We start from the raw sequence: 24411 nt of genomic DNA on the forward strand, positions 1-24411 counted from the left end.
GAGTGGGGTTCTAAGTTGAAAAAGGAATATGCTGTGTTTCAAGGACTTTACAATTGGTAGGTGGAATTCTAAAAGATAATTGAATAAGCTCAATGAATTCCATCTCAGGATGGGCCGAAAATAAATAAAATAAAATAAAATAAAATAAATAAAATTAAATAAACGTTCCCTGGGTTGTCCATGGGAGAGGAGTGATCATATTAGGCTGTGGAAATCACAACCTGTTTCCTGGAAGAGCTGGCATCATGGATGGCCCATGAAGGGTGGGTGACCCTCACAAATTAACTGTTGTCTCAGCACTTACTGGTTTGCTTCATAATAGAAGGAAAATTGGTCAAGAGATAAGAGCTGAGAATGCAGACTGATTGATTTACAAAAAGAGGAATCTTCCTGTCAACTGCTTGAGCTGCCAGTAACTCAACATCTGTATGTTAAAAAGTTCAGGGGTGTAGAAAGTTCTTCCCTCCTCACAACTGAGAAATGCAGAGTTTAAATCAACGACATTTGGATTCACTTCTATTGTTAGTGTGTGTGTGCAGAGTTTGTAAAACTGGAAAAATAAAGATTGTCAAGATGTTTAACTTTGCTTCAAGTTGATTTTTACTGTTTTTCTACTTGATAAGGGCTTAAAAATTACCTTCCTTGTTTTTAAAGCCCTGAGTCAGGCTTTCATTTTTTATTTTCATTTGCAAATGGCTCTATTTTTGCATATATATATATATATATATATATATATTAACTGCTTATGTGAATACACAGAAAATTATAATAAGCCAAATATTTGTATTTGTAACTATCTGTTATATTTGTAACTGTGTGAGAACAGTGTCTTGATCGAGGGTATCAGACTTCCCTTTCAATGAGAATCCCAGACAGAAGGGCTTATTGGCTAATTTTTAAGATTGTCAAATTGCAATATGAATGAGTTTACTTCTCTATGGTTTCATTATGATGATTTCTAAAAGACTAGTTTGCACTTGGCAATGCTGAATTTAGACTCTCCTCAATTTCACAGGAGATTGAAGATTAAATCAAAAATGTCAAAGGCAGACAAAATTAAAATCAACATTAGTAATTGTGTTAGTCAGTTTGTGTTGCTATGACAGAAATACCTGAGACTGGGTAATTTATAAAGAACAGAGGTTTGTTTGCCTTATGATTCTGGGACAGCTGCATGTGGCATGGGCTTCAGGCTGCTTCCTACTCATGGGGGAAAGCGGCAGGCAGCCCCCAGGTACAAGCAGATCACATGGCGAGAAGAACCAAGAGAGAGAGGGGGTTGTCAGGGTCCTATAAACAACCAGCTCTTGCAGGAACTAATAGAGTGAGCACTCACTCACTACCTCTCCTCCTCCAGGGAGAGCATTAATCCATTCATGAGGGATCTGTCCCTGTGACTTAAACAGCTTCCAACACTATCACATTGGGGATCAGATTTCCACATGAGTTTTAGGGGGACAACACATCCAAACTTTATCAGTAGTGTATCATAAATAACAAAGACCACCAGTTAAACATTCCACCATGGAATCAAATACCTCAAACCTAGCCTCTAACAATGTGAAACATCTGTCTTTGTGATAACTACAGAAAAGAAAGCCTTTGAAATCAATTGGGCATTTATTTGCCTTAGCGTGTTTTGCAGAGTAAGAAAGTATACGTATACTGTCCAGAGGAACTTGGGCATATTTGGAGAGGGAGAAGAAACACACACATACTTCTCCATTCTTAAGAAAAGGAAGTAGTGGTGACATCACCTTCAGCTAAAATCTTGTCTGTTTATATCTCAAATTATTAGGTAACAAAATGTCTTCTCCAGAGTTATGAAGTAACTAGGACAGTTAAGTACAATTTTATTCTAATATTTATTACCTCATTCATTTATTCATACAACAAATATTTATTAAACACCTATTATATGGTAGGTGCTGGAGATACAACAGAAAGTGGAAGGAAAGAGATAATGCCCATCTTCAAGAAATTTGAAGTCGAGTAGGGGATGGGAATAAAAATTAAAGAATGACACAAATAATTAAAAATTACAGCAATAGCAAGTGCTAACAGAGAAAGGCATACGGTATCAAAAGAACCTATAATACAAGGTTAGGGAAATCTTGCCAATCAAGGAAGTTATGTTTCAATCAAGGAAGACCAGGAGTTGGCCAGGTGAAGAAGGGAAGGACAGAGAAAGAGAAGTCCACGCTGGGGAAGGTTCTGTGCAGGAGGAATGCAGAGGCTTGTCCAAGGAATTTAAAAAAGGCTCTCAGCAGGCCCGGAGAAGTCAAATGAAAGGTTACAGGAGAGGTGGGGTCTCGAAGGCATGTGTAAGGATCTGGTTTTCATATACTCATTATCTCAAGAGCAGTGGGAAGTCATTAAAAGATTTTAATCAGAGGGTTGGTATAGCCAGGTTTGCATTTTGAAAAACTGACTTAAGCTCTAGTTTGAGAAACTCAGTGAAAAGGCCCAGAATGGTCCTGACTGAGGGAGAGTGGTTGGGAGACTTCTGCTAAAGGAATGGCAGTGCCATGGGTGGGGTAGCCAAGTAGGATGTGGGGGAAATGGGTTTTTAACTCAATATCCCTCCAGCACTAAAGTGGCTCTAGGTTTGGCAAGGTTATTGGTGGGCAAGAAGATGCCAGCCCTCCTGATTTCACTGCACTTCCTACGTCCTAAACATGAGAGCTGGGAAATGATATTTTCCTAAAAGACACATCCAGAGGCAGCTTTGCTGCTAGGTGGAACAAGAGTCAAAATTCCAGGATCAAGCAAAGTCTTAGACTCAGATTAAAGGTTTTGGGAGTTGGGCTTGGGGTAGGGCTATTTGCCTTTATTTACAGTGAACTGTGGCACCTGCCTCTGCAAACAATCAAGGTAAAGGAATTCACTGTATGAACTACTGGCAGATCTCCCTATCAGAGGGCTACACAGACTCTATATCTTTGAGAGCTGGAAGTAGGTTGATCATATAATTCAGTACCTAATTGTGACACATGAAAAAAGAAAGGGCATTCTACTGGTATTTAAACTCCAAAACACATCTAAACCAGAATTGTCTTAGGCAAACCTGGTCACCCTAGCAAGAAGGAAAATTTGAAAGAAATGTAGAATCTCTGAATGCCTACTAGACCTACTGCATCAGAATCTGCATTTTAAGATTCCCAGGTGATCAATATGCACATTAAAGTATGAGGAAAAACTTCTGGACTTCGACCTACAGTAAGAAAAACACTTTCCATTGTGACGGTGGGTGTATGCATATATATATATATATGTTCATATATAACTGAAACGAAAGTTGAATGAAGTTATTAGAAGAAATGTGCTCACTACTCACTGACTAGATACAGATTTCAGGATCCACTCCTGGGTCTCGATTTGTAGCGTGAAGACGCAGCTCTAAAGCACCTAGAACAATCCCAAGAAGGTTGGGGGTGAGGGAGCAGATGCTGCGTGGTATGCTCTAGAAAGTGTAGACTCTTTCTGTGCTCGGTAACTTTGGGAAACGCGTGCACTTAGTCACTCCTGAGCACATACTCGGAGCAAGGAACTCCTGAGTGGTGTGGGTGGGCGGTGAGGGGCAGCTGAAAGTTCTCCAAAGCCCTGGGAGGGGCTGGTCTCGGGGACATGATTGGCAGTTAAAGAGAGCTAGGGCTGCAAGCCTGAGAGAGGGAGAAGGCTCTCGGGCGGCGAGAGGTCCTGCCCAGCTGTTGCCGAGGAGTTTCCTGTTTCCCCCGCAGCGCCCGGGTGAAGTTGAGTGAGTCACTCGCGCGCAAGGACCGACGACACCCCCGCGCGCGCACACACTCGGGGCAGGAGCCGGCCTCCTGCGCAGCTCCCCTCGGCCGCCGGGGGCCTCCCCGCGCCTCGCCGGCCTCCAGGCTCCCTCCTCGCGGGCGAGCGGGCGCCACATCTGGCCCGCACCTCTGCCCGGCCGGCCCGGCGCGAGGTCCCGACAGGGCGCGGCGCGGAGGCGCAGCCAGGGGTCCGGGAAGGCGCCGCCTGCTGCGCTCGGGGCTCGGTCTATGACGAGCGGCGGGGTCTGCCATGGGTCGGGGGCTGCTCAGGGGCCTGTGGCCGCTGCACATCGTCCTGTGGACGCGCATCGCCAGCACGATCCCACCGCACGTTCAGAAGTCGGGTGAGTGGCCCCCAGCCCGGGCTCGGCGGGGCGCCGGGGGTCTCCTGGGCTCCCCGCCCCCTGGCTGCGCTTGACAGTCGCCCCCGGGGACCCGGCGCGCGGGCGGAAACGGGGAAAGTTTCCCTTTGCGACACCCACGCAGCCGACTCGCGTAGCCGCGGGGTGGGTGAGGGTTTCCTGAAAAAGAAAAGGAAAGTTCAATTTCAGGGGGCGCGGGACGCGTCTGGCCCCCTTTGTGCGAGCAGGAAAGGCGTTGTGTTGGCCGCGTTCGAGGCGAGCCCCCACCCCCGGAAAGGGAAGTTTGCGAAGTTGGTTATCTGCAGGCGGCAGCGGCCCGGGGACGGCAGCGCCCAGGCCGCCGGAGCCGCTGCACACCTGGGGCCACCGCGGCCCGGGGCGATGCTGCGTGCCCACCCGGCTCTTCCCCAGCCCCCCCTCCAACGCCAGTGACTCAGTCCTTAGCTCCTGCACATGGCCACGCATTGCCCCAGGCCGGCTTCTTGGCCCTGAGTGATCGGATGCAAGTTTCAATAAGCAATTTCTAAAGGAAAATTAGCTGGCTCCGTTGACGGCTTGGCGTTGATGGGTAGGGAGCGGACACGGTTGGGTGCAAAGCGGAGAGTTATTTACTGAGTGCCTGCTAGGTGCTGGGTGCAGGAGGTGTTGCCTGGGACAACACTGCCTTCTGGGAGTTGATGGAAACCGAAGGGTTAAAATGATAAATCCGCTGCCCACCTGATCTGTCTGTCTCAAGAGGTTTTTAAGGAAAAAAAAAAAAAAGATCAGAAATTGGGTTCTTAACGGTTTGTTATGGAAGGGCGGAACTCGTGAGACCTCGAAAGTTAGAATTTTTGCAGCTATGATGCACATAACTGAGTATCTGCAGCTTTGGTCTGAGTAACTGAGTATTTGGACAAGTCATATAACTTCATTGGGCTTGAGTTTCCTCATCTGTAAAATGACATAGTTAGATTTGGATAATTTTACATCCCATTCAACTTTAACATCTTACACCCCCCACTCCCCCACCCCCGCCCTCCTTTTGGTGATTTGGAGATGCCCTGTGTAGATTTTGGAAAACGTAGACTTAGAGGGTTTGACAGTCCCCTTACCCTGAGGCACAGATTTTACTTACCCAGGGACACACAGGCTTACCTTTAGGTTTGTCTAGAAGAAATATGCATTAGTGTCTAAGTAGTAAATTTCAGAGTATTTTAAGTGAATTGGGAACTTTTTAAAATTATGGGTTATATTGAAGGTGGCTCAAAGATGGATATTTTTAATGGAATGAGGAAGAAGCACTGTTGCAAGCAAAAAATCCTAACACAAATTTGAGTTTTACAATTTAATAAGATCTCATTGTTTTGTTTTTGGCTGTTTTCCTATATTGTAGTACCAGAATTTTAACTGTCTTAGATTTTACTCCGGACTCTTAAAAACTGAGTTATATTTTGCTAATAAATATTTAAAATGGCAACCTTAATTTTCTGTGTACATTAAAAATCATTAAAACTTTCGTTCCTGATTACAAAAGAAGGAAATGAGCAGGCCCTGATTTCGTTACATTTTTTTTACAAGAATAAGATTTATGATTTGCAAATTCCAGACTCAGTAGTTCATGAGCCAGTTTCATTTCATCTATGCACACACTTCTAAACAATTAGTTTGATAGCCTGATGGTTTTTTATTTGGGTGTTTAAACAGTTTTACAAAACCCACAGATTTTATATATTTATGGAATTAACGTTTCAAAATGGTTGAACTAAGGAATCATTTTGAATTTGTATTCATTCAAGTAAAATTTGCAAAGATGGCTGATGTTTGAAGACAGCTATAATGAAGACGAGAAACCTAATTCTACTGGCATTTTAATTTTCAATTAAGTTAACAGTTTTAGGATTTTTAAAACATAATTGGTAAACTAAAAACATTTCTCAGATTATATTAATGAAATATAAGATATGAGGAAATGAAATTGTTTACAACATCCTATTAGGTCACCTAAAACCAAAAAAACAAAACAAAACCCATTTTCTGTTTAGTAGCTTGACAAGTGGGCAAAGGATTTTAGTATAAGAACAAATTTCCTAAGAAGTAAATTTAAAAAATATATATATATATTTTTTTACTTAGCAGATTCACTCTTCTCAAATGCTCAAAATTAAGAAATTACTCTTTTGGAGAAAACTTTAAGTGTCTTAAAACTCTTCAGATCTGAAAAAATAGGACTTTTACTTTTCAGATACTTAAAAAGAGATTCCTGTTGAGGACTAACATTGATTGGTAAAAGTGTCAAAGGGATAAACTTTCCTAAAATCACTTTACATGCTTTTTTTTGTCAGGGTCAGAGACTACAAATCATTAGGCCCAGAATTTGATCTGTGGTCTACTTGCTTTTTTTTCCCATAAAGCACATTTTCACCTCTAGGCCACTTCCTTTACTAACATCTTATTTTTAACGAGTTATGGTTTATACAAAATACTAACCACATTTTGAATTCATTGCCTTCTTTTTGAGGTAGCATCTCATGGTGATGACTCCTCAAAATTGCTTGTGTAGTCAATATAACTGTTGCATGTTTTCCATTTCAGTTTACCATTCCTCAGTTATCAACATGACTTTTTAATTTGTTCTTTAAGTTTAGATTTAACGCTTTTTTTCCAATCAAGAATGGCACCTCTTGTGAAAAGTGGCCATTACTTATTCTTCCTTCTTAACAACATTTATTGAGTATCTTCTTTTGCCATGCAGGATGTTCAGACCTGGAGACACCATCCCAAATGAATAAGACAGACCTGGTCTTTGCCCTCATTGACTTGAACAGGTGGACACATATTACAAGCAAAGAGAAGGATACATATTTTAACCCTCTGTACTTGGAAGCATTATTGAATTTATTTATTTTCTAGATCCCATTTTCAAAGCTCATATTTTACTGAATGCACTAGGAGGGTGTGCATGTTGAATGGTATCCTTCTCAGTCTCTCTGAATGTATTTTTGAATTCGTTTATTATCATTTTTCTATCCCTGCCTTGTAACAGACCGCTGGTTGACCTTTAATTCTGTTCTCCATTCTGTAGCCAGCATGATGGACCCAGTGTGTCCATCCAGTCTTTTCTTTGAGGATAGGTTGGAGGAGGAGGAGTGTAGGGCCCAAGCTTTGGAATCAGGCCACCCTAGGTTCCAAACCCACCTCCCATTTACTGGCTGTGTAGCCTGTTGCTTCCTTTATTTCCTAGCCCTCAGTGCTGTCATCTGTAAAATAAGATTATAGAGTTATGGTGGGGATTAAATGAAATAATGTTTTAAAGTGCTTAACATAGTGCCTGCAACACAGTAAGTGCTTGATAAATATCAGCCTCTATTATTATTATTCACTCCTTAATAGGACCTAACGAGGGCCTCAGTGACCTGGTTGCCACCGGACTCTGTAGCTGCACATCCCACCAAGACCGCACATTCCCAGTCCGTTCATATCACTAAGCATAGGTATGCTGGGAGCAGTTAAGGAAGCTGTGTCTTTGTTCAGGTCGTTACTTCTGTATGGAACTCCTTCTGCCTGGCTAATTTTCAATCAGTTTTTAACACTTAACTCAAGTGTCATCTTAAGAAAACCTGCTTTGAATGCCCTGGGTTGAGCTAAGTGTCCCCTCAGGGATATAGACCTTGAAAGAGATTAGCTAAGAGATTAGCTCAAAATAATAGCAAACTGAAATTATACCTTTATGTGACTTCCTTGCCCATTAGACCTTTAAGCCTTCCAAAGGCAAAGGGTGTGTCTTATTCAGGTTTCTTTCTTCAGGATGTCTCCCGCAGTGCCTGGCACATCATTGAACACCCAGAAAATGCTGAACTGAGCCTTCATTTCATCCTACTGGATATAGGGCAATCAGGTCAAGCATTTAACACCCAATCCGTCACTGTTTTTTAAGAGCTTGGTTTGAATGGTAAAATCTTTACTTTCAGTTAGAATAATTTTAGCTAAAGTAGTTTTACAAAACCCACAGATTTAGCTAAGACTATTCTAAATTTCTGATCAAATTAAGCAACTTGACTATTTTTGTACTATGTAATTGGTTTTTATATTCTAATGAGAAATGGAAAAAGATGTTTCAACTTCTGACAAACATGGTGGAAAGCTGCCACAAGTTTTCATCCAACCCCTTTAGGTATAAATTTTAAACTAGTATAGGACATTCAAAGCCATTGCAGAACTTTTAAAAAGTTTTTACCAAGAAATTATCTAGTAAATACCGAATTCTTTTTTGTTTTTCTAGAAGGTTGCTGAAAGGACACTTTTATTTAAAATGAAGTGCTGAAATCTAAATTTAGTTTTTGAGTTTCTTTTTTCATCAGAGTTTTATGTTTTGGTTTATAGGCAGTGAAGCAGAGTTGGTCTAAGGAAGTGTGGTCCCTTAGCAGCCACTGTCTGCTCTAGAGCAGCTAGAATATTATTTAGGTCTGATGCAAACCACCAAAATGGTTTAAAATAGAGTGCAGAGGAAACGTACTTCCTGCCTAGAGCATGGCACTGTTTAGCCAAGTTCCACATAAAAGCATAACTCTATCACCTTGTTAGCTTCTGCCTTCCTGGGCCATTTGTACAGCTTCAGCAGATTTAACTTATGATTTTCAGTAGAAAGGTCTTAGCAGATATGTGTTAACAGCAAGAATGCTCACCACTTATTTTGCACTGCCTCCTTTCCTTGTAATATTTTGCTCCCCAGGTACTTGTTGCTTCTGACTGAAGCAAAATGATTATTATACTTCTTTGCCTGGCATGTCAGAAGGGTTTGGAATGCTGCATAGGCACATTGACTTATCTCAGGGAGAAGTTAAGGTGAAGGGAGGAGAGGGAGAACTAACATTTGAGAACTTCTCCTAAGCCAGCCACTTGACAATACTTATTTAATTTAATCTTAAGAAGAAACCTGCAAGATAAATTTTATTGTCTTTATCATATAAATGGAAAGATGGAGTCTGCTTAGGGTCACTTGAGGTTTCACTCTGCGCGCACGTGTGTGTGTGTGTGTGTGTGTGTGTGTGTGTGTGTGTGTGTGTGTGTGTGTGTGTGTGTGTGTGTGTGTATGTTCTAAGCTTGTCCTGTTTGCATTCTGTAAAGCTCTTTTTTCATGGTGTATGTGTGCACATGTGTGTTCAGAGGGAAGCTGGGGGGAGGGTAAAGGGATGTCACATTTGAGAGAGGGGAATATCTAATGTCATCTGTTCAATGCTCCTGATTTAATTGACCTGCTTTGCTTGGGTGATCTGCCTCCTTCGTGTCTTTCCACCACAGAAAATCAAGATAGGGTAGAGTTCTTTGCACCAGGAAACTGCAGTTCCTAGTCAGGTGATGGCTTCTTATCAGAAGAAGAATAATGGGGAGACCCACTGTGGGTGACCTAGAGTTTGAAGATTAATAACAATTGGACACACACCATTTTCAAATATGTGTGTTATAAACCTCAAATCCCGAATAAATAGGACCATGATTTTTGTATAGGCCTCAAACAACTGCTGGTGAAGGCAAGAAGAGCAGAATTTATCCAACATAATGAAGAAGAAGGAAACAATTTGACTTTTGAGGTCCAACTAATTTGAAAACTTGTAGGTAGTTAAGATTCTCCTCCTCACCCATTGCATCCAGACTGCTTGTGCCTTTTACTTGCCTCGATCTGCTTTTTAGGTCTTGGCACCCAACATGGAGCAACTGTCCCCTTTGATGCAGTCAACTTATAGCATCCTGTTTAGGCTGGTAAGGGTTCCCTGGTATCTGTGTTTTGTTTATAAGGTTGAAGCTATAAATCATTAGAAGAGATTTAGCTACAGGGCAAGTGCCTATTACTGCTAAGATTCTATCTGGAAAGTGTACAGCTTTTTCTCCCCCCACTCCCTTTCTGATAGAATAATATCCTTTAAATTTTTTCAGCTCTACAACCAAAATACAGGCTTAGTATATGGGAAAAAGGGGCCTCTGTCTTGGTCTATAGAGGGCAGTCTGCTCTTATTCTTCTTTGATCAGGTCCATGCCATTGGGGTGAGGAGACTCCTTGGACTCTCAGTTCCTACACTCTTCCCTTTTTTAGAACATATTTTGGGTACCTGGGAGCCCCAAATTCCCTGCTCAGATGGTCCTGAACTAGTGTCTACAGTCTGTAGGGTCCCTTGGGTCTGTTTTTTGCCACTAGTTGTGCACCTTCTGCCTGAAGGGCAGACAAGGGACAGCTCATGTAGGTGGGGCAAGGGGGCAGAGAGAGAGAGAGAGAGAATGCACGCTTGGGCGTCCAGCCATACACATCTCACAGGGTTTCTCTTGATGCAGGACGGAGCAGGCAGTGGAAAGAGGAAGGGAAATTGTGACCAGGGCTTGGGTCCATGTCTCCCCACACCCCCCATTTCTGAGGAGGGCCTCTGAGTATTACAAAAGTTCTAAAGTTGTACCTGGTCTTCCAAGATGTTGGGAAGATATATTTGTCAGTGAAGGTAAAAGGATAAAACCTATTTTACTGAGCAGTTTGTTAGCTTAATTTGTAAGTTTAAATATTTGGACTTACTGTACATGGGCCTCTATTTACACTATTGCCCTGGGCCTTCCGGTGTTAGGGTTGGGTCCTTTGCAGAGATGATGGGTAGAGATTAGTTTTTGTTAATTGTATCATGTTTTCCCTGGAGTAGAGAACATTGCTCACTAATGAAAAAGCTAAGAATTTGTTTATAATTAGAGTGGTGTATTTCCTTTGCGAAATTCAGTTTTTCAGTTTCTGTTTTCTTGAAGGGAACTTTAGCTCTGTACTGACTTGTTCTATTTGCTGTTTTACTTAACTTTTTTTTTTTTTTTTTAACGTTTTTAACATTTCCTTGTGCCTTAGTTGCATTTCCTCTGTGTACTGAGACCACTAAGGCAAGGTGAAACTTATCTGAATGCTTTTTTTTCTACTATTGTAAATATTTTATTTGAGTGATCCATGGCCTTTCAAGCATCTTTAGAGAAAACGAGGATGATAGGACAGTTTAGAGAAGTAAAAAGCTTCCCCCCCCCCCCGCCCCCCATGCTATACAGGGTATAGGATTGTCAAAACTGTGCATTTTAGAGAACTAGGGATTTGGCCAAACAAGCATGAATGCTTTTGAAGGAAAATATGGGGTCATGTGCATATTTCCAGTATGTGCCACATTGTCAGTCTGTTAACATTGTCAGTGATTACAAAGGATACATTGACTATGCGATGTAACTCGTTGCTGCTTTATGGCTGACTACCCATCATCTCAAAACTCTGCAAAACTCTTCTACATAGAGAAATGGAATTAGCCTTAAGCTCCCTGTAGCTTTACTCAGAAGACTTTACGGACAAATTTCACAGTAATGGTAGTAGCTACACTTACTGAGATCTTGCTACTGCCTGGATTATGCTGAGCACTTCATGTGTATTACTTAACTAGGCTGCCTCAATTGACATAAACCTCTTGTCCATTGTAACATGGGTGTTCGAAAACTCTAGGGGTTAAGAGAAATACTGATAATATTCAACATTTTTCTAGTGCTTTAGCATTTTTCATATATTATTCCATTTTCTTTTAATGAAATAAAATAATGCTTGGTTCATACACCAGGTAGTCAAACGTCACACCTGTCTTGTGACCTCAATGGGAAAATGAAGTATATCCATTGAGGGACATAGTTTTGTCTGGATCATGGAACAGTTATGCCATCAGGGAGTTTAGGTATTCTAAGTACAGCAGACACTTTATTTGGGGAGTTCAAAGATGCATCAAATATGCTAGGGGTGTATATGGTAGGCCCAGGTGGAATAGCCACAAAGTGCTTGGAACTTAATCTTCACGGCTGCTCCCTGATATGGGTCCATCTCCTGGCCCTGGGAGAGGGATGTGCTTAACAAGTGTCATCAAGTTAAATAATATTTAAGAAATCTTGGGCACTGCCCTGAATTTTATGGCTCATGTGTAAAAGAAACTTAATAGAGGTTTTCCCAAATTTGGAGACAATCCAAAAACTTTACATGTTATTGCCTATTATAAGTTATGAAACTGAAAGAAACTTCTCCAAATTATTCAAGAATAAATTACAAATTATGATTAAAAGTTCTAGAGGAAATACTGAATTATTTTTCTGTTCTCTCAATGGAGAATATTGCAAAATATCATTGGAAGAGGTAATCAAAGAGCATAAAACCAAAAAATGTAGGAAAAACATTTCAGAGGTGTGCCAAGCAGTTAATATAAATATTTGTTTTCTTTTAAATTTTATGTTTGTGGTATTCATCGCTTTTGAAAATTTATAATTTGTATGATACTACTTTAATTCTAAATAAATATTCACTTCAATGCCTAAATTTATATTCTTAATATTGTATTATTTTTCTTAAAGAGTGCCCCTGAAATTTACAAGCTTCAGCTTCAACAAGACCTGAGACTATGCCTGATGATAGGATTTGCTTGTTGACTTAGAAAATAAATTTAAAATAACGCCGCCTCCTCCTTTTCCCTGTTATAAACAGAGACTGAAGTCTGCATTCTTATGTCACCAAACCAAGTTTTTTTTCCTTCAGGTTTAGTGAAACCTTTCATCATTTTCCTACTTCAAAGCCTCATGCTAAGTAGGAAAGAAGTTGCAAATATGTAATTATCACAAAACCTTGATCTTAAGTGAAAGGTAACCCAGATCTGACCCTTAGTTTGAGATTAGAACGACTCTGCCTAGGAGACAGCTGGTGAAGACTAAAGCATGTTGTTGTACCAGGAATCAAGGTGTTTGGGTGATCAGGTTAAGTCCTTTGGTCCCATGGGTCTCATTTTCCTTCTACGTATAGTGACAAGACTTGGACTAGGTGAGAATTTCAGGTTTTTTTTGTTCTGAAACATTTTATTCTTTATGTTAGCGAGGAAATCATTGAAGTTGACTTAGAAAACCTTTACGTAATTCTTAATTAATTAATTAAAATAGAAAACTACTAGAAGTCCTAACAGGTCAGAACTGGCAAATACCATAAACATCAAACATCCACTTGGAGTTTGTTGGAGATGACTGCTATAGTTATTTTGAAAATTTCTTACTGCAGGTGTCTGAGCATACATCCTGACTAAATAGCATGTTTACTTCAGCTAGAACTCATTCCTTCTTGCTAAAGAAAAGGTTTACTTGGTTTTGGTGGTAATATGCGTATAATTTCTCTTTGGTTAATTATGGTGTTTTCATTCTTCCCTCCCTTTGAATTGGTAAAAGTGTTTGTGAAGTTTTTTCCTAAGGTAGAAAATTATGAAATGCTTTGCTATGTCTAGGAGAAGTAAAGCTTAAAGGAGCTTCTCTGTTTTGGGGAAAAAGAAAGGAAACTTGTCTGGATATAATTAGTGTTCTGTTGCCTTTCAAAGACTTCTCCACCACTTTTCTTAAAATATTCTCAGAGAAGACAGAATTTGCTACAGATTGGCAGTTTTCAGAGTGCTGTTTTAGGCAGGGGAGTAGCTGCTAGGTCCCATAAATTGCATTTCTGTGTAGTTTGTAGACATTTGTTAGTACAGAATAGGAATCTTTTAACTATTGTTTCAACTTTTAACTATCTTGTTACTACATATTACATTTATGTTTTATTCTTTAAAATCCACACATAGTATTTGAGGGGGAAAAAAGACCATATGATAGAATTTGCCCTTCAAATATGTGAAAAGGAGAGAAAACTCCAATAGTAACATATTTTATATTCACTATTCTGGAATCCCTTAAATTACATTGTTGTAAAATAATTTTTAACAATCTCAACCCACCCTGAGCATTCTTATTTTCATTTTTATAATTTCTATTATTAGAGTAAATTTCTGTTCTCATCATTTATGTTGCCTGTCTTATCACCTGTTTATTTCTTCTAATGAGCAAAAGGCCAGTCTTTTCCTTTGCTGCCAGCTTCCACTTTCCATTATGTGCAGGTGCAGTATTGTTTGGTTTACTTTCTCATTCCTTCAGGAGCCTCATTCCTCTCTGAACATTCACCTTTCATGAGTTGTAATGTGCATGGAGGTCCAAATTTTGAGCTCAAGCATTCTGACCCTGCAGGTGATGGTTTTCTATCATCTCCCAATAACAGCAACTAAAGATATTCTAATACTTTGCTGTGCATAGGATGGTCCAGGGACCTGCAGCATCAGCATCACTGAGAATTTGTTGGAAATGCAGAATCCTGGGCCCCTCCCCAAAGCTAATACATCAGAATCTGCATTTTGCAAGATCCCCAGGTGATTCATGTGTACATTGTAGTTTGAGAAGCACTGCTTTGATAGCATTAAAGCATTTTCCAAGGAAGAGTCAAATGAACTGCAGTGACTTCAGTGAATCATGTCAGGCTTGTTCATCAGTGAGGAAGAGGAGGATTCAGGGAACAGTTAGTTTTCTGAGTGCTTTTTGACTCCTCACTGTATTTAACTAACACACTAAGGCCAGCAGAAGAGAGTGCACTGGCGGCAAGTCAATTAAAAGAGTCAGTTTTTAACCAGTGTGTTGCTCTAAAGCATCCCTCCTGGGTCTTTCATCCACTGAGTGTCCATCCCTTGACCATGAACTGTTGAACCCCAGGATTCATTTCTCTGCTGAACTCACAGCATTAATCATGTTTACCTCATTAGGCATTTAATTACAGACTGCCTTGACATTTATAGGTCTTAATTCATTTCGGAGCTATTTTACCTTGGCATTTCTTAAAATATGTAGTCCTCTGCCCTATACAAATTATGGACCCAATAAAGTAATAAATTAATGCCAGGGTTTTCAGGAAGTAGTTCTACTCTTTAACGTTTTTTTTTAAAAAATTCTCCTTTTTTGTTTTGAGAAACTTATTTGGTTTATGCTCAGTGAGGACTCACTAAATTTTTTTTGAATCTCTCAACATTTATTTAGACTGTTCTGAGAGTGCCACTGTTGGCATTTTCATTGATTGGCTTCTGTATTTTACTCTCCATAAAGCAGTTTTTTGTGCCTAAACGATTTTTGTCTTCTAGAATTATGGGTCCCTGTCAGTTACTAATGCCGTTAAGTAACACAGTGGCCACAATAACCAGTTCTCACTAGTTTCTGATTTTTCCAAATCATTTTACTTTCTGACTTTTTAAAAAAATTTGTCTTTGACATCTGAACTATACTTGGCCAAGAAAAAAAGAACAGAAATATTTTCCATTGCAACTCATATCTCATGTTGCTTCCTGTTGCATCAAATCTCAATTTATGAGAATAATTTTTAGATCTTAATACCTAGAATCTCTTAATCAGACATTTATTTACAACAGGAACCTAGTTACATTATGCATAACCATTTTGTTTCATTTTTGCTCTTCAGTTATGCTACCACAACCACAACGCACACCTAAACTCTTATTTTCTGTCATCTCTAAGAATCTCCTAATTGGTTTCTGCCTGTGGACATCCTCTGTCCCTTCTCTCATCAAAGCACATACAATGCCCTCAGTTAAATCTCCCCCGAGACATCATTTTGAATATGCGGCCCCTGCTAAAGCCATCCATGGATTCTCTCCATAAATTGTAGGTGCTCACATGAGTTTCACTTGCTCTTTGAAGTCAGGGGCTACCTCAGTGTCCCGGGCTACTATGACAAGTCCCTTGCACACAGATGGGCCTCAGGACTGGTTTGATGGCTGCATGTGTGAATGAGACCAAACTTCTCCCCCTCGCCCAGTCTACTGTGTACGCCTCATGCCCTGGCTCCATTTGAACAAGGCTTTCTCTCACATCCTTTTTGCTTTCACATTTCCTAGCTTGTGACCATTCTCCATCCCCCAAATTTTCCCATTTTCTACACAAGTCCTATAACAACTACAAGCCTCTTGGAATAAAGCCTGGCCTGAATGCCACTCCTTCTGTTGGATCTTCCTTTCTCGTCCCCTCTGATTCTCCTTCTTTCTCCTGCTCATGAACTCACTTTCTCACTCATATGGCCTTGCTCACCATCCCACCTGTGGTTATATGTGTGTTTTTTTTAACTTCTTTAATAGAATGAAAACTCTTTGAGGGAGAATCATCTGTCTGATTTTGCCCTAACACTAAGCAGGCATTCTCACTAAAAGACTGTTGCTGTTTGGAATTCATTGCTTTTAAAGATGAGAGAAACTGCTTATAGATCCAAGTCTGGGGGTGGTGAATTTTTTTTTTTTTTTTCTAGACTGCTTATCTTCTCACCACCAAGTGTGCATGTAAGTGGCTTTGTTGTTGACAGTCACCTGTAGTACTGTTTGACAGAAACATAGTCTTTTGGGAAATCTTGAATGATCTGCTTTGTGTAAGTTTCTCTTTACAGTGGAGGTTTGCTCTGTTTGCAGTCTTTAGTTTCTGTGAATTTGGGGGTGCTGCAGTGTGTGGGTGTTAAGGGCTGTTGTTTTTCCATCCTTTACAAGCCACTTTTGATTCATTTATCTCCTTGTATATGAATCTTATGTAGACGGCTCGATGCATTATGACTATAGAGGCCAGAAAAAGTCAAAAAGTAAATCATACTGTGTGACTCAGAACAATTTTTTGCCATCCTGCCTTTCCTTTTTATGAATCATAGGTTATCTTCTGTCACTGAGACTGTTGGAGAAAGGGTGGCTGAAAGGGTCTGCGTAGGGTGGAGACTGCCCTGAAGACACCTTTCTACCTGCCTGGGAGCAAGTTTCCCATATTGCAAAGGTTAAAGCTGGTTGCACAGTTTGGAAAGCTGTTAAAGCAACACTTGCTAAGGAGACTTCAATATGAAGCCTTCTTGATAGAAGTGGGTCTCCAGGGAAAGTTGGGAAGACCTTCGGCTTTCTCCTCCCGCAGGCTCCCTGCAAAGCCACCCTGAATAAACATGCAGTCTAGGCATCAGGAGTAGTGTGTTTCTTGTGCAAGCAGAGCTTTCAGAGATGTATCCCGCCTCCTTCCAGCCAGATCATCACCCATGAAACCCCTCCTCTGTGGGAATTCTGGAGCTACCACTGATTTGATAACATTATTTAGACATGAACTAGCGGTGCCCTAGCTGCTCCATCTATGGGGGACAAGAAGATGACATAAGAATTTTAATACTTTTAAGTCTTAATATTTTGTGGCTCTTACTGGAAATAGTTAAAATGTAATACTTTTAATTTGGCATGCCATTGGTTGTCTTTCAAAACTGTTGAAAATGTTTATCTAACAGTATTTTAAAGCTGATGTTGGTGAGGTTGTTTGTGGCAATTATATAATCATTCACATTTATTCAGCACTTTACAAAGCATTTACACAAACTCAGAGTGTTGCCTGTTTCCAGTTTATTAATGAGATGCCTGTGTGTCTTCAGGGCAGAGGAGGGAATACAGTTTCTTAAAAGTTCAAGGTATAACTTCTTTTATATAAAAACATCTTGACTAAATATTTAATGTCTGTGTAAGTCTTGTTCTGCCAGTCAAAATAATTTTGTTCTTCTCTATATCTTTCTTTAGACATTCATCTTTAAGAAGTTCTGGGAAAGGAGGTGAAAAACAATACTTGACCTCTGATACAATGGACTGTTTTGATTATGATCAGTACTTCAATATAATTTATCTTCAAAAGAGTCTTTGGAGTGAGCCCCTGAAAAGCTTGGGAGAGTTTGATTGATCTGGCATCACTTGTCCTAAACCATCTTCCCATGTTACACAACATGATCATGAGGCTGACTTGGCTCTTATGCTTTTGAAATTGAAGTGTCTTGAAGTTATAAGAAAACAAAGGGATCAGAGTGGGTAGTTGATGATTGTATTGGTTGAAAGCAGCCACTTAACTCTTAGTTTACTATGGGCTCTTGTGCTGTTATCAGTGGTGGCCAGGGAAATACTGGAAAGTCCTGGTTTTAATGAACATTTCTGCCCACAGCCCTTTGGCACATGCCTCTTGGGAACATGTAAAATGTCTTTCATTGTTAAAATGGCTGTTAAGTGAATATTAAAAGTAAGAAGGATCTTGAAAAAAGTAGTTCACCTAATTGTCCAGGCAGATAAAAAACTAGTGCTAGGAAAACAGAAAAGAGAAGTGATTTGAATAATTTTACTGTCATTGAGACTTATGGGGAAAGAGCACCAGTGGGGAAAAAAAAAACTCTAGTCTGATAACTTTGAAGAAAACATATTGACTATGTCTGGTCATAATAATCTTTTAATAATCTTTTACATTAGTGAATGCTTTACTATTTTTACAACAGTTTCCCTTACATGTCATATTTAATCTTGGCAATGACCCTCTGAGGTGGGTATAATTATCCTATTTTGCAGATGTGGAAATAGAAGCCCAGAAAGATAAAACCATCTGCCCAAGCTGTAGTAGGACTCTTCATCCACTCAGACACTGTAAAGTATCATGAATTTATCTTTTCACCATTTTACCATTTTTAGTCATTGTGCCCCCTCACTGCTTAATTTGTAATTAAATCTAAGCTAAAAATTTGTGGTCCCATCATATTTTCACATCTCAGTAGCTAAATTGTAGAAGAGAGAATGGAAGGATTGACATGAAAAGTCTTGTTCTTGCTTTGAAAACTAGAAGCCGTATTTAGGACTGGAGAATTTCCTCTTTCAAGTCACAATTCTTTGAGGGTTTTGTCCAGCAGTCATATTGGAGTTCAAACGATGTAATGAGTCATTTTTCTTTACCGCTTTTCTTGTGGGGACAGCTTCTCTTTTAAACACCATGTGGTCTGCCTTCTTGAGGGTTATATCACCATTGTCAGTAGACAAATGTTGCCATTTATAAAAAGGTTATGCCAGTTGCTACAGTCCTGTGGTTTTGCTCTTCACCAGAGCATCAAAATGCCTAACATAATTAAGAATATGGGCATCTTTACATAGGAAGGGCACTTCTTCACCATATAGACATAGAGGTCATGTGTATCTTTGGCTTCCTTTCCCAGAACTTCTTAAATTTGAATGTCTGAATAAAGGTATAGAGAGGAACAAAGTTGTTTTGACTGGCAGTACACAAGTAACACAGACATCTAATACTTGGTCAAATTGCTTTTATGTACAAGATGTTATACTTTGAGGAGTTGCAAAGCCTGCCTGTATGACGATGATATTTTCAAGGGACTTGGTAAAGAATGACTTCCATTAGCAGAAATAGCATTTGGTTTGCCAGCATGCAAGGCTAATTTATACTCCTGCTTTCCTACAACTTGCTGTATATAAGTGTTATTTTCCCCATAACATGAAAAGAGAAGTTGAGTCACGATGTTAACCTAACTTTGATTAAGGAATGCATTAAATTTGCTCTAGCACTGTGATAAAGATTTCTTTTCCTTCTTTTCCACCAGTGTTTGTCAAGGTAGTTTTTTCAGTGGGCTTGGTTGGGACCGTGGATCATTGTGGTTCTTCCCCCTTGGTGGAGATTTTCCAGCAAAGATGAATTTCATTAAACAATGATTGGGTTCATGAATTTATTACAATTGGAGAGATTTTCTTCAAACTGTAATAGATTTCAGTGTTACTTTTTTATGTACTTCCTTTTAAAAAATGATTTCATAGTAAAATTTTGGAAATAATACCTTTTATATAATCCTTTGAAATTTGTGATTTTTTTACATACTGATTCCAGTTTGGGCAGATATCATTGTACCAGGAAAATTTTGAAATGGTCCTTCTTCAGCTCTCGTATATAGATGGTGCTCAATATAGATTTGTTTAATGGAATAAAAAGAAAAATATCACAGAGACTAGGAAGAGAAATAAAATTGTAGGGCTATATCGACTTAAAAATTACCTTGTTTGTGTTATTTCTCTTTAGTGTTGTGATTTTCTGAAGGAAAAGCTTATCTACAACTGTTAATTCTGATCTAAGGAATTGTTTACCTTCTTTACTTCTGTGCTAGATTATCTAAAGGGAGACGTGCCTTCTCACGTAGTTCTGCTTGAATTCACTATTCGTGGGGACTGGTGGGGCCAAAACATTTTAGAAATTCATCTTTCTCAGGAAACCTGCTCTTCAGATCTTTCAAACAGATCTTCCTTTGAGCTTATTGTCCTCTTGGTGATTGGCAAAGAATTTCCACTCTTTAAAAAGATAGGAACTTGTAAAACCTGTACTTAGAAATTAATCTGAAAATGATCTTCTGGGAAGAATTTAAACAAAGGTAACAAATGCCCTGGAACCACTTTTTTTGATGATCCCTGCCTCATCTCTCAATGTTATGAGAGTTTGAATCATATAAAAAAGTTGTTTGGATTGGGCTTGACCATACATGTGTACATTTAGAATAAGATTCCGTTATAAGGCAGTTTATAGTTTCCCTAGCAGCTGGCTGGAGGCAGAGCTGGAAATCCTCACTTGCAGGCCTGTCTGCCTCTGTCTGCTGTGCCCCCATCTCTAACCGCTCTTGTTCCTATTAAGTTCTCCACTCCATACAGAATAAGTCCTTTCCTGAAATCTATTTTTTTCCACCCTGGCTGCACATTAGAATCATCTGAGAGCTATTAAACCAATCCCAGTGCCTGAGCTAAACCCCCAGAAGTTCTGATTCTAACTCCTGGAAGTTCAAACCTGAGGGCCTTGCCATCATCATTATTTTAAAAGATCCCCAGATGATTCTGAGGTGGAACCCAGGTTGAGAAACACTGATCTAGCCTAACGCAGATAGGTTACATATGGAGAATTTGACAAGAGAGGTCAAGACATTTACTTTAGGTCCCATGGCAAAGAAGTACCATTTATTGGGTTCAAAACCTCCCATCTATTGACTTTAAATCCAGTGTAATATATACGAGCAAGGTTTTGGAGTCCAGCTATGGGAGAATCAAAATTCTTTTACTTCTAAAAACTCACCCGCAGAATGGGGTAAACACAGGCCCATCTAAAAGACTACATCACAATAAAGGTGGTTAAAAAGCAAGACCAAGGGAGGCAGAGCATGTGGGTTGGAGGTGGGTGGTAAGGACAGCTTTCCAGAGGAGAAAATGGTTGGTTCTGAAAGGCTGGGTATGATTCAAGGGGGGCGCCACTGTCCACTTGTTGCCCAGGGTCGCACTTTTCCACTTGCTTCAAGGAACAGATGAGAAGCTGGCAAGTGCCTGCCACTGATCACGCAGGGGCAGTGCTCCAGCTCCATCAGCCATGGCCAAAGTGGGCAATCAGCCTGCGGGCCACCTCGGACCCCTCCTCATAAGCAGCAGTGGACAGCAGTTGTCCTTGCAGGTGCCAGTCTCAGAGTCTCTTAACCGATCAAAGGGTTTCTGATAAAAAGGATTGTTAGGCAAAAAATAATCAGATTATGGGGGACCTTAAATACCAGGCCATGTAGTTTAAGCTTAATTCTCTGAGTCACTGGCAAATTGTAAGTAGGGACATGACATAAAACCATTCTAAGGGCAGAAGTTTGCAATGGGAAGGCAGGGAATCCCTTTCTCCTTTTCCCATAATGCCTGTGCAGCTAGTAGAGAACAGGGACACCGTCACAGCTTCCCCGTGCAGCAAGACAGCACTGGGCCCTTCTTGTTTCTGATCCCACATTGGAGTCCATCAGCAGCACTTTGCGATTTCTTTAAAGAGTAGTTCCTTCATTGTACCTGAAAAGATATCTGGGGAAACTCTTTAGAGTCCCAGAATTTTCGGTATCCCCCAGTGAGGTTCTGTCCAGATCTCACTCTACACAATACTTTGTACACCTATGGAACAAGTGTGAAAAAAACAAAGAAAACATAGTTGTTAATTCTGGAGAGTGCCTTCTTTGTCCTGGGCCTCACTCATAGACATTTTCCTGACATATCCCCACTTCAAGTATCACAAAGACATGCATCATACTTTGGAATTCTGAAGAATCTCGAGTATCAATTGGAAAGAGCCTCAGTGAAATGCATTTTATTAGATCTAAAGCTGTTTTAATGGACTTGAGACTGGAGAGGATGGAGGTGACTGGACAACATATTTGTATATATCATTGCAAGGAGTTTGTGCCAGAGTAGAGAAGGTTGCCAGTAGCCCAGAAACTGAGTATTTAGGGAGCTTTCACTTCATAATCTCCATGATGAAATTGGAGCAAATGATTTAGCCATCTTAGAAAGCTGCACTGTTCAATAGAACTCTGCAATAATGAAAATATCTTGTATCTGTGCTATCCAGTGTGTTAACCATTAGCCACATGTGGCTTGAAATGTGGCAGGTGCAACCAAGGAACTGAATTTTAAATACAGTATTTTTAAATTTCAATTAAATTTAAATAGCCAGATGTGGCTATTGGCTACCTCAATGGACAGGACAGTTCGAGCATATCCTTAAAATTCCTGTTCTCAAGTCCCAAAGAGGCACGTTGAGGTCATTTCTTAGCACCTATAATCATAGTGGGACAGATTGAAAGTACCTCTCCATTCCTGTGCTTTAGAATTATAGACTGTTTCTGTCCTGGAAACCTGATAGTCTAATGTTTATGAAAATACTGTTTTGTAATGCACTCTAATTATAATACTTTATTGTAGGAGGACCCAGCCAGTCCTCTTTTATCATCTGTGTTTTTAGTTTTAATTTAAAAGGGCTGTAAAAATAGTGTTGCCTTGTGGGAGAAAAATATGCTAAAAGGTCTATGGCATGGAGCAGTAGGGATTATAAACCCTTCAAACTCCTCCTGGAAGTATGGGGTAAATGGAAGTTAAAGCAGCAGGTAGAAGTCTCCAAGGAGAAAACTTGCCCTGGAGGAACATTTTTAATTGGGTGTAGCTTTCATCAGCAGAGTCCTGCAGAAGTGGTTTCCCTGAGGGTATTGGGATTTTCCCCTGTGAATAAATTCTCCCCATCTTTGGTCACCTCTCTGTTATGTTCTTCTAGAAACTCATCCTTATTTGGCATGCTGTGACTTAAACTCTTCAAAAAAAAAAAAAGCCAGTATTTTTTTCTAAAATGTTAATTTCTTTGCTTTAGGCTTCATTCGCTTTGACTGGAAACTTAATCTGTGCGCCTGGGCTCTGCATTATGTTTCGGTCATTGAAATGCGGCTTAATAAGAATTACTTGATACCTCAGGAGTCAGACAAGCCTTACTATTTTTTAAACAGTCTTTTATCTTAGGCTCAGGGATTTGCATTTTGCGAGGTTGTGCCAACTGACTTGAGCCTTCACAGGCTTCGGCTTGTTGCAAACCTCCTTCAGTCCATTTCTCTCACTTCTGGGACCTTCTGCTGCTGCCACTCATGGCTTATGGGTTTACCATGGAACTCTACCCTTGTTGTCCCTGATTGTCTTCTCATCTTCCTTAAGAAGTTGGGATGGAACTTTAATTACAAATGGCATCCAGGCCAGCAGGCAAGTCCCTTCTCAGTGGGATTACTTTTCTAGCTCTACCCTATTTCTTCCTGGCCCCTTAAGGCCTTCATTCTCAGATCTTCCTGGAAGCTAAGGAACCCGGGTTGTTTTGCATTTCTTTAGATCAGCACTGTCCTACACAATTTTCTGCAATGATGAAAATATACTAGCCTGGCCACAAGTGGCTATTAAGCACTTGAAAATGACTAGTGCAACTTGGAACTGAATATGTGATTTTATTTAATTTTAGTAATTGAAATTTAAATTTAAAAAGCCAAGTGTGTTTTTGGCCATTGTGTAGCTCCAGATGGTGCCCTTGACTTCAGAGCAGTGTGCCTTGGGAGAGGCAGTTTCTCATGGCTGCTCTATAGCCCTGTACCTTCATGGACCAGCTCCTCCCAGGAAAGAAACTCTCTTTGACTTCCAAACTGACTTCTACTGCTAATTTTTGTTGACTAAACTTTGAGCTTTTATCTTTTTAAACTCTTTGCCGACTATTTACATCCCTCTATAACAGAGTTCAAAATGTCTTTTTCTCCTATTGTCCTATTTCCTCTCTGAGCATATCCTTATTTCTTGTACAGCAACTGCAAATATGCATTCATTTTTTACAAATAAGAGGAATTTATCATAAGGGTAGAAGGTTTCTCCTGGGACCTAAGGATGGGAAACGGGAAGCTATGAACATGTATTTTTTGAGTACCAAGTACCATGTGCCAGCCCGTGTTTGGGATTCAAGGAGTACAACAGTGAACCGAAAAAGTTCATGCATACAAGTGCGGGACAGAGAGTGATGATAGGTGCTTGCAATTTTAGAAACAGTTGTCAAGAGTGGCCTCTTTGATAAGGTGATATTTGAGGAGAGATTAGAATGATGTCAGGAGATGAAGAAGGCAGATTTTTGGAGTAAGAATATTCCAGTTGGAGGGAACAGCGAGTATTGTGTCCCCAAAACAGAAGTGGGCTTGTTGCCTCTACCCCTTCTCCCCACTCCCCTGT

At 40.1% G+C, this 24411-nt stretch overlaps 1 protein-coding gene across 2 annotated transcripts in view; it reads left to right on the forward strand.

The window, feature by feature from the left end:
* The first annotated feature begins 3732 nt into the window (after positions 1-3732).
* Positions 3733-24411, forward strand: part of TGFBR2 (transforming growth factor beta receptor 2) — an 82323-nt gene continuing 61644 nt past the window's right edge. The window contains exon 1 of one of the 2 annotated variants that reach the window (XM_063114737.1): positions 3733-4141. In XM_063114737.1, the coding sequence (XP_062970807.1) occupies positions 4048-4141 (94 nt within the window). In that variant the 5' untranslated portion in view covers positions 3733-4047. The remainder of the gene's footprint in view (positions 4142-24411) is intronic. The other variant, XM_063114738.1, reaches the window with a different exon arrangement.

This window comes from Cynocephalus volans, chromosome 11, assembly GCF_027409185.1.
Source record: "Cynocephalus volans isolate mCynVol1 chromosome 11, mCynVol1.pri, whole genome shotgun sequence".
Taxonomy (NCBI): domain Eukaryota; kingdom Metazoa; phylum Chordata; class Mammalia; order Dermoptera; family Cynocephalidae; genus Cynocephalus; species Cynocephalus volans.